Below are 11,234 nucleotides of genomic sequence, written 5' to 3' on the forward strand. Positions count from 1 at the left end.
AATCTCTCTCTCTCTCTCTCTCTCTCTCTCTCTCTACTAACGTCTCTCTCTACTCACTCTTCTTCCATACAAATTTTCATGTCTCCTTAAATGAAGCAGATTTCTTAGAATCTCCTTCAAATTTCTCTTTATTGTTTCCCTCCGATTCTCCCACAGATTTTCCTCTATTTTTTTTTTCTTCTGATTTTAACATCTTTCCTCTTCCAATCTAGACTGTTCAGTTGGCTTTTCTAAACTATTTGTAGCCTTTGTAAGCTTTACATTTACGATTAAATGCTGCTTTCTTCAAAGTAAGTTGCCGTTTAAATTATTATTAATTTTGTTCTTATCTGTGATTTTTCAATGTTGCCTTCGGTATATGTTGTATCGGATCAACAAAATGTGTCGATCCGTTTGGTTGATGAGAAACTCCAAGAAATATAAGCAAAAGACCTAAACTATTGACACCATTAATTACATACGCATTGCAAACCCTAAGTTTGTGTTTTCGTTTCTGATGATATTATATCGGCAGTTAAACAAAAAATTATGATTTTGTTTCATCTTTTTTTCACCATAATCGAGTAGCATTTTGTGTTTTGACTGGTGCATACCCTTTATTTTTATTTTATTTTATTTTTTGATATTTTGGAACATTTGCAGAAGATATTTTAGAGTAGCAACGGAGCTGGATGGAAGCGCCTGATGCTTTTCGCTTTTAGGTAAGTACTCGAATTATGTTCTTTTTGCCGGTGTTCGTACAGTGTTCAGCAAAGTTCACTTTTGAAGTTTGAACTGTTGTGTTGCTGCTTTAATTTGATTATAGTTTTTATAAATGATTGATTCTGTACCATTGAGATGTATCCATTTCATAGTGTACAAAGTTAATTAATTGGACATGGTTGTTAGCTTCATCGGATGTCTTATCGTTTTACTTTATTTTATGACTTCTAATTTGCTGGATAATCGTTGTGTTTATGAATGGACATTCCATAAGGTAATATTTGATTCTTTACTATCAAGTTTGGAAGGAAATCACATAAAATACAGTCTTAGACAGTTGATCCCTTTTGTTTTTTCGTTCTACTAAAATGTTTGAGGTATTAAGTTAAGGGGTCTAAATTATTATATTTAGAGTCCGTTTGTTATTATAATAATATTTGTTTTTTTTTTTGAAAATTAATTGAAATAATATTATTTTATTTTTTTAAATTTATTTTTGTTATTAACATATCAAAACGGTTAATTTTTTAAATTAAAAAACAATCTCTTAAGCAATCAATTTTATAAGTGTAGTAAATAGAATAAATCTATTATTATTTTGGATAAGTAGCCAATCTTTTTATTGTGAATTTTATTGCTTTTTTTATGCTTCCCGTGCCACAACATATGTTTTTTATTTTCTTTTACTGTTTACTGTATAACTATTTTACCATTTTAAACGTCCCATCTTTCTCAAAAAAAAAAAAACAAAACTATGACTATCACACCCTAATAACAAACCTTAAACCAAAATATAATAATAATATGAAAGTGCAAATCAATCTTGTTTTTTATGACGTACTAATTGTGTTCAAGATTACAAGGTGTATAAAATTTTTGATTTTTCATTATGTATGGTACACGAGACCAAACGTGAAGACCAAAAACATCTAAAGCTTACCTGGGATGCTCAAAACGAGGAGTTCCGATGCGTGCAAGAGTATAAAGTATAGTATAATTGATGCACAATTCACCTTTAAAAGTAGTTTATTTTCATCTCTTTTGACATTAATGTCGAGTATTTAATTTATTAAAAGTCATGTGAAGTGGATCTTTTTTTATGAAGTTTGAAGCAAACTTCAAAGGATTAAGAGCTAGTTGATAGGCTTTAGAGGTTGAAGGTGAAGAATTGGACTAATCACTAATCATTCATGAAATCTTGTGAAACAAGTCTTTTATGTATTCTAGAGGATCTTCAATATTTAAATTAGCACAAATATCAGAGGGATGTAGCTTTAAAAACTATGTGTGGTATGTATTAAATGTAGAAGATGAAAGGAAAGAGAAATGTTGTTTTATGTGTGTTTTTAGAGTAAGGTTCTGTTTGTTTCTTGGAAAATAGTTTTCTTTTGGAAAATAAATTCAGGGAAAGTGAATTATTTTTCGATGTTTAGTAGTGTAATGGAAAATAAGTTGGAAAACACTTTCCAGTGTTTGATTATGTCATGGAAAATGAACTGGAAAATAACTTATTAATGTTTTTTTTTCAAGTTTATTAAAATAATGAGGAACAAATCTTACAAATTAAAAAGTTGAATGGGAATAAAATTGAAAAAAATATAATTTTATAAATTATCTCAAATAAAATAAATAATAATCAAAATAATAGAGATCAAATCTAAAAAATAAAAAAAAATTAAAAAATGAAGAAATTAAAATAATAATAATTAACATTTCATAAATTATTTTAAATAAAATAAGTAACAATCAAAAGAATGAGGACCAAATTTGATAGATAAAAAATTTCAATTAAAAAATGATAAGGGAAAAGTAAATAACAATTATAAAAATAAGGATCAAAATTAATATAAAAATTAAATTCTAAGGGATGAAATTGAAAAACAAATATTCAAAACAAAATATATATAGCAATCAAAAGTTTGAGAACTAAATTTGATATAATCAACAAATAATATGACATTTTAAAATTTTTCACAACTTCTGGAAAGTGTTTTCCGTCCAAAATAAAAGGAAAACACTTTCCTGGAAATTAAGCTAAAATTTTCTTGACCGGAAAGTGTTTTTTGTTGACCAACTTTTCTAATAGCAAACAAACATAGAAAACTTTGGAAAGTGGTTTCTCGAAAACAAACGCAGAACGAGTTCAAAGACATGACTAGTGATTCATGGGTCTTTTCATATACCTTTGAACCATGTGAATTTAAATGGCGGAAGGGATAGTGATGGGTGGATTGTGTAATCTACTTTTTAGAGGTAATCATGCATAATGATTACTATCATTATGGACAATGTGACATTTAGGTTAGTGGTTTTGGCATAAGCAAGGCATAACGTCATTTTATGGATCCCATGACAATAAAAGGATCATGTTAGCATTAAATGCTTAGCACTATCTTTACAAAAAGTTGAGAACACGGGTTGACTTGATATTGAATTAGAGAAAATCAAATGAGGAAATTGGGTTCCTCAAGGCCTAACTCGAACCCATGACATTAACGTGGTGGGCTCGAGCAGGCCTGACCTGAATTCACTAAGATAGAGTGTGTTCAGGTTGGTGAGTTCCAAGCCTAATCTTGAGTCCTCAAGTGCTCAGATTAGTGGGCATGGCCAAACCAAATCAAATCAATAAAGATAAAGTTTGTTTAGGGACCAGGCTTACCCTTGAGTCATTATGGGCTTGAGTTGGTGGGTTCCCAGGGGGTTAACCTGAGCCCAAACACCTTGAGAGGCGGGCTCGAATAAGTTGAGCTTGAATAAAAATGGTTTTTGGGTTCGGGCTTTTCAAGCCAATACCCATCCTTTTTTTTACAAGGATTTAAGGTTCTAAGTAAGATAATAGCATGTTTTTTTCACACAGTGGGTAGTAATTGTGTATATTCCTTGCAACTATAACATTGAACTTTTTACATGTCTTTACCTTTTCCTTTCACTTGAGTAGTAGCATAGGCACAACAACATTAATAGGTAATTTGTCTTGTTGAAAGGTAGCCCATGTAGCAAGACATTGTTGTTCACGAAGTAACTCCCCATAGCACATATCTAAAGAAGAAGAGGGATCACGATTCATCAAATTAGGCAGCGCACCCTCGAAATCAAATAGCAATTTTATCAAAAACTGATCTCTCTTGCTCTACTCATGAACCTCCTAAACTACAGCAAGAGAACCATCAGGTACCTTTGCATGAATAATATCAACAAATTATGCCTCTTAAGATCTGAAATCTAGTAAAATACTCTTGAATGGAGAAATATCTATAATTTGCAATTTCATACTCCAATTGAAATTGAAATTGTTGGGCCATGTTGTTCTGACTATAGACTTTCTTAAGATATTCTCACATACTCTTAGTAGTCTTATACAACCTCAAATTTAGAATAATCAAGAGGTCAACAAAGGCTAACATCCTAGTCATGATTCAAGCATCTTTGATCTTTCACGAAGCTGACTTTAAATCTTCGGTAGGAGTCAGATCACTTCCATCTATGTGCTCTCATAATTCTTTCCCTATATCAAATTAAAAATGAAATTGGAATTCAGAGGCAAAATAATTCTTACCTGTAAATTTCACCCCAAAAGACTCTGAATTACTAATGGTCATGATACAAAAAATAACAAGTCCAAAGTCTAGTAATTAAATAGCAAGCTCAAATCACCAAAACAATAACAAATCACTAGAATAAAATTAAGTTCAGACTTAGTAGATAACCTGAAAATGCCTAAACCACTTTGACACTAGATACCAATAACAAAACATTTTAAGATTGCACTGACAACTAAAAAAGGCTACAAAATTTGCTGAAAGCCAAAATAGAGTAATGGAATGATCCCAGACCACTCCCCTAGCAAAAACTCAACAATTCTAATCCTTTTGACGGTAACTACAGAATGAGACAACCCTAATTTGAATGTTTAGGCTTTGATATCAAGACATAAACAATGAGTTTTGTCTGAATACCTCTTAATAGAGAATCCCTTCCTTTATATAAAACCAAACAGCACAATACATCCCTGATTACAAGGCTGATTTCCAACTCCACATAGCTAAATATGGAAACCATATATACTACTATATAATTAGTATATAATGGGAATCTTATAATTAATATGGCTTTAAATAATGCTAGCCCATATTTGACTGACATGAAATACTCCAGCCCTCGTTTCCTTGTATAGCCAGGATAAATAAGAAATTTTTGTAAGAAAAAGATTTTGTAACATTAAAAAATTCTTATCACACTTGAAAACTATGTTATTGTCCATTAAAAGAACATTGTAGAACTAGAAAACTCCAAAAAATAAGTTTTTGAACATCCTTGTATTATGAAGAAAAAAATCATCTCCAAATAGAAAATCCACAAGTCAAAAGGTAACAAATAATAAAATTTGTATTGTATCTGCTGACCTGTATCACAAGACCTTCTCGAACCGTGATTGATTTGAAAATTTAACTCAATATAAAAAAATATAATTACTTTATAAAATTAATTTAATCTTACCAATTTACCTTTTTATTCCTATTCATTTTTTTAATGAATTGTGCATAAAATCTTAAATAAGTAAATAGCTTTGACCTTGTTTTTAAGACATTTTATTTACTTTTGGTTATTGATATTTTATAGTATTTGGGTCTAATTTTGTTTGGGGCTTAGTTTTGATTATGAAACTCAATGTCTTCCTTTGAATTGGATTTTATGTTATCAAATTTATTTTCAAACTCTTTTAGAATTTATTATGTTGTCAAGTCAACTTATATAAGGTTCATCCATTTAGGGTTATTTAAGACCTTCTTTCTGATTACAACAATTCCTGTTTTAGCTTTGATTCTATTATTGGTTTATGCAACATTATGGTTATAAAAGAAGGCTCTCAAAGGGAGAGTGGCAAAATCTTTGAAGGTTTTTAGGATTTTTTTAAATAAAAATCTTGAATGCTTTTTTATAAGGGAATGAAAGGCAATTATTTGATGGTGAAAAGAAGATGGTTTTTTTCCATCATTTTACAATCTCCTTGACCCTCTTGATCAAAGGTGCAAACTATAATTTTATAACCAAATAAGGAGAAGATGTATTGTCCATTATCCTCGCCCATGAATCCAAACAAAGGGATGAAGCACGAACATGTTTCTACCTTCACATGTTTTCTCTTCTCTTGCTCTTAAAACATTCCTCATCTTTTCTTTCCTTTATCCCAATTAAAGCCATTATAATATATCCATGAATTGTACTACACTCTCGTTGCCTCGTCTTGAAGACAAAGCTTGTTTGGCTTCTATTTGTAGCTTTTACCCTAGTTAAAAGTTTCAAACAAATAAATAACTTTCATTGTTTAACTTTAGGGAGTAGAAGGTGATTCCACTTATAATGTATATTTGATTCCATCTCAAAAGAATCTTTAAAAAGTATGGGAAAATGCTTTTTGAGATGGAAGGTCCTTTGTTTTTTGAAAAAGATAAAAATAACCTTAAATTATTTTTTAAATTACAAAATCATCAATAGTCCATATTTTGTTTAATATCTACTATAACATTTTAAGTATTATTATTTCACATTCTCAACCTTATATCCATAACTATAGGTGCTATGATTTTCAATTAAAGCAACTTAGATTTTTTTTTTTAATCTTAAACATATATAAATAAATTCATTTTATAGGACTTTTAAATTGAAATGGATATATGTGCAAAAATTATATTAAATGATATTTCAACTTTAAAATGATAGTGTCGATTTTCTTTTATTCATTTAGCTACTAAAAAAACCTTATAACATGTTTATGTTTTTTATATTCATTTTAATTCAAATAGTACAACAATAAATTTATTCATAACACAACATCACAATTTTTACTAAACACTTTTCATTGCTTTGTTACACAACACAACATCACAGTTAACTACCTTCCTATGTAAATGTTTTTCTTTTTAATTTTATTGAAGTAAATTGGATTCTCGAATTGTTTGTTTAGCTGTTTGTTCCAAAAGTCCAGAAACCACCATGTGATTGTATACATTTAAGCAAACACCTCAAAATGTTGTTTTTATCCTTTTTAGGGTTAAAGCCAAGTATGATCCCCCTCAACTTGAAAAGTTTTGACAAATGTTCACAGATTGTTGCATTCTCAAACAATTGATATCTTATGTTACTTTGTCTTCTTATTTTCTATCGAGTAAAGAATCAAATGTTTGACACTAACACTAGCGTCATGCTTGGAAACTTCAAGTCTTGGATAAAGTGAATGAATTTTATGAAATATATTGGAGTCCAAGATGCTATGAATGTCAAGCACGGATATAGTCTCCCAATTTTGAAAAACATGTGCTAATAGATGGATTGTGTTATCCACTAATTATTTATTGTTTCCATATTGAGAAATTTTAAATTTATTTTATAGAGAAAAATACTTGTACATACATAACCATGCGCATATTAAGTGATAGATTCTTGACTTTATTGCATTTTACAATCATCACCGTATATGACACCAGCCACAAAACCATAATCATATATATTGACACAGTTTTGTTTTCCTATCCTCCACCTTTTCTCTTATGCTCCTAGTATCTAACTCTTACATTCTTCTTCTTGTTCTCACAAGCCTTTTATAGTTCCCATTACAAATATTCTCTTTTTACACCAAAATTCATCATCTATTATATATTGGGACTTGTCGATTTTTGTTTTCTTAATCTGTTGATTTTTTCTGAGAATTCACCAAGTTTTTAACATAAAAGTATAATTATTGTACAGTGAATAGTGAAAAATTTCTTGCCGTGCCAGATAATTTTCTGATTTCTTATCAGAAGGTGATTTAACTTGCATTCAATTTCATCAACTCTTTCTAAAAAATTTCCCCTCCAGGTATTAGCACGTTTTCTGGCCAAATGCAACTCTAACGATCTTTATGTCTCTATTTTATTTCTCATTTTCATTGTTTAGAGATGAATAGGATGTAAACCTTCCAAAGAACTATTTTTAGACCATTATTTGTTAGTTGCATGGAAAATTTTGGTGATCCATCGATATAGATTTTTTGAGAATGAACTGCTGACTGAAATATTTTGAAGTGAAGAATAGTTATAAAAATAATAAAGATCCTTTAGAAATTAAGTTCTAGAAATCAAGAGCTCACACTCTTATTCTTAAATTCATTTTTGACCTGGATGAGAACAGACCTGAATCTTTAATACCTGTTCGCAAGGGAGTTAACTACCATCAAGTTGTTTTTGAAATCTTATTTTCCTATTTATTCCAAGAACTGGATGTTCATGCACAGTTGTAGGTCATTTGGAAGGGAAACCTGTTTTCTCTGCTGCAAACTTTCTTAAAAAACTGAACTGCACGCATCAGATTCCAACTAGCCAGGCTCCAGCTGCTCTTTCATATTTGGCATGCATCAGATTCCAACTCGAAAGACTTCTTCTAGCTGACCAATTAATGCTCCTTCCACAGTGGTCATATGGGTTTTGTATGTCCAAAACCAGGCATATAATTGGGGTGCATATCCTGTCACATTTGAGGGTTTTGGTATCTTGGAATCGCTTTGAATTTTTCTGTTATTGACATTGGCACCATAAGTGTAGTTAGTATTGTACAGAATGCTTTTTTTTAGGAATAACAAACAGCATATATTTTTTTCCACATTTCACAGTATGATTTAGTTTTGCTATTAATGGCTCGCAAAAACTTCCTAGGTTTTATCTAGTCTAGTTGCAGTAACACTGCTTTTAATATTAGAAATGTGCATTAATGCATCGCCTGCGCCCCCTCCTTCCTGTTATCATGGGCTTGTTGACACGTTCCTTTTATTTTCTCCTCTGTATCTTTCTTTGACCAACAAAGGGTATTTTGTCTTTGAATGCGTTGTGGTAGTCTGTCTGGAACCTTTTTATTCTATAGAAAGTGAGTTGTGTTGTGATCAGTTCTTTAAATTGTATATGCTTGTTAAATACTTGTTAAACATAATAACACAAGCAATATGCTTTTATCAGTTCTTTAAATTCTGTATACAACAAGCATAGGAAATGAAGAAGGTGGACTATTATACATACAATTCCAGTCTCTGATTTTTTAAATTAAAACTTAGTTGAAATTAAAATTAGCATGCAGTATATGTCCGTATATTTCTGAAGTATTTTTTAAAATATGCTTCTATAGTTTTGCTTTTCTGTCAGCATATTGTTATTTTTCCTGAAGTACATGCATGGTAATATTGTTATTTGGAGTCCCACCAAATGATATCCTACATGCAATTGCTTATGGTATTATGTTTGACTTCTAATTCTACTCACCCATTTTTTTAAGATTTAAGATCTTTTTAAAAAATGTGTTAAAAATGCAGCACAATGTCACTTCTCTTTATTACAATTATCTCATTTTTTACATAATAGCTGTCTTGATCATCAAGCAGTGTGAAAGTTTTTACCATTGGTAATGTCAAACCAAAGTATGTTTCTTGAATGGTTAGGCTTACATACCACAATGCAATAATAGAAGCATGATCTTGTAATTTATGAGCCATCAAAATGACACAACATCCATTCCCAGTGAGGATGCATCCCTCATCTTCGCTAATGCAGTTGTAGTCTGCTGCAGTTATGGGGGACAAAAGTTTGGCATCAAAGACTCTGGTAAAGTAATTGATAATCATATTTAAATACTTGTGCTGTGGAGGAAATTGTACCCCAACTTTGTAGCTGGTGTATCATGGTTTTGTTGTTGTGGCTGGCTAAGCTGGAGATGGACAGGTGCATGTGATTCCTCTCCGATGGCCAGACCGTTTGTGAGAAGGGAATTTCTGTTTGCTCTGTTTACGTCCCTTGTTCCATAGACCTGGGATGTGAAAATATGCTGATGAGGGTGGAATGAAACGCCTTGCAATTTGATTCAGGACTAAGGTAGTGATGGTTTGAATCAATAAGTTGCAAGGATCTTACAAGTTTCTGCTTACTCAAACTTCTAATTTATACAATTCTTGATTTTCATGACGAAATAGTTTACCTTCTGATAGAGTTCAACATTTTCTTGGTGAATGAGGTTGCCCTGCAACAGATATATCAAAGTTTAGCTATTTGAATTAAAAAACTTTACAAAGCAAGTCGGTAGCCTTTGTTTACAGGTTTACCTTTCTATTTAGTTCTTGTATTTGATCCATTAAAATTTGGTCCTGATGAAGTCAATATCAGTTCAGTGAGATGGATGAGTTCCACTTTATGGAAATCTAAAGACTGCACAGTGTGGTTGTGGGAATTTCAAACCTTTTTCATGCGAACACCCTGAAGACTCATTTCCAATTGGTTCTCCAAATTCTGCAAATCTGTTATGCTTAAGCCAGAAAGTTGTTCACCCATCATTTGCCTGTTATCATCATATGGAAATGCAGTTAGGTTTTAAACTTTTGTCTAGGACATTTTAAACTTTGCTAATGACGCATATACTGAGAAGCAATGATCCATTTAATCTTTTTACTGTATTCTGTTCCTGAAGGATTTTTCCAACAGCATTAGCTATCTTGGATGCTTCCTTTTATGTTCTGGTAAGATTTACTGTTAGTCTTTGTTTTGAGTTGTATATATATATATATATATATATCTTGGAGTGACCCTTAGTTTGGCGTATCGATGGCTAGAGGTAGTTTATTCACATTGGAGAAATGACTCTAGAATGCTTTTCATTCTTTTCTTGATGAAAAAAGAAGATATTAATAGGAAGAAATAGATGGGCAAAAGATAGTTGGAGAAATGACTTGTTCAGCTGTAGACGTGATACTAGAGGTATTTATAGGTATGTGTTCATGCAGATGCTTTAATCTTGTTCGATAACAAGAATTTCAAAAATACTTGTAAATGTGACTTGGCTTGAAAGTCTTTGGGTTAACTCTGCGATAAATTTCTTGGGGTCATAAACCTGACTAGTACTACTTGAATACTTTTAGGAGAGGGTGTATGGTTGCTGCCTTCTTGTGGCCCCTTTTGCTCCTGATGCACAATGCTGGCATTTCTTAGAGGTGACCGAGATGAACTTTTTCAGTGTGACACAAGTGATTTTTTTGTGTTTGTGTCTAAATTGTTAGTGATCACATGGACACCAGTACCACCTGCAAGTGTCTGACTTAAATAATAGCATCCTCCTTTGAAAGTTTCAGTTTTTTATATTTGATCTGTCGCAATTATTCTATTTTCAGTCTTTATGTTCATTTATCTCATATAAAACACTATTGTTTGAAGGGAATGGATCATACCGATGATTTTCTTGCAAGGTTTGCAGTTGCTGTCTCAACACTGCTGCTTCCCTTTGCCAGAACTAGCAAAATATAATGCACAATTTAGTGGAATTACCAACTTTTGTGGTTAACATGCATTCAATAAAATGAAGAGTAATTGCCTTGTGCTGTTATGAGAACACATCTGAAGAAAAAGGGATAAAAAAAAATCATCCTTCATTCTGATAAGCCACTGTCTAATCTCTATACAGTGATTATGATTCAATACACAATATTTTTTCTTTTTCATGTCTGAATACCACCCCCTCTCTAA

The 11,234-nt window shown here is 31.4% G+C and overlaps 1 protein-coding gene and 1 long non-coding RNA gene across 12 annotated transcripts in view; one reads left to right on the forward strand and one right to left on the reverse strand.

Annotated features, from left to right (window-relative positions):
* LOC133692907 (uncharacterized) overlaps window positions 1–11,234 on the forward strand; it is an 18,942-nt gene continuing 7,708 nt past the window's right edge. For 2 of the 8 annotated variants that reach the window (XR_009842016.1, XR_009842015.1), the window contains exons 1-4: window positions 1–290; window positions 643–701; window positions 9,295–10,234; window positions 10,394–10,705. This is a non-coding gene — a long non-coding RNA (uncharacterized LOC133692907). The remainder of the gene's footprint in view (window positions 291–642; window positions 702–9,294; window positions 10,235–10,393; window positions 10,706–11,234) is intronic. The other 6 variants (XR_009842020.1, XR_009842022.1, XR_009842018.1 and 3 more) reach the window with 6 other exon arrangements.
* LOC133692906 (agamous-like MADS-box protein AGL21) overlaps window positions 9,036–11,234 on the reverse strand; it is a 19,715-nt gene continuing 17,516 nt past the window's right edge. Inside the window, exons 4-9 of one of the 4 annotated variants that reach the window (XM_062114077.1) lie at window positions 10,940–11,001; window positions 9,957–10,056; window positions 9,824–9,865; window positions 9,700–9,741; window positions 9,383–9,531; window positions 9,036–9,285 (exon numbers count right to left, since the gene is read on the reverse strand). In XM_062114077.1, the coding sequence (XP_061970061.1) occupies window positions 9,270–9,285; window positions 9,383–9,531; window positions 9,700–9,741; window positions 9,824–9,865; window positions 9,957–10,056; window positions 10,940–11,001 (411 nt within the window). In that variant the 3' untranslated portion in view covers window positions 9,036–9,269. Of the gene's footprint in view, window positions 9,532–9,699; window positions 9,742–9,823; window positions 9,866–9,950; window positions 10,057–10,939; window positions 11,002–11,234 lie in introns of those variants that run through there. The other 3 variants (XM_062114076.1, XM_062114075.1, XM_062114078.1) reach the window with 3 other exon arrangements.

The sequence above is a fragment of the Populus nigra genome, chromosome 4 (assembly GCF_951802175.1).
Source record: "Populus nigra chromosome 4, ddPopNigr1.1, whole genome shotgun sequence".
Taxonomy (NCBI): Eukaryota; Viridiplantae; Streptophyta; class Magnoliopsida; order Malpighiales; family Salicaceae; genus Populus; species Populus nigra.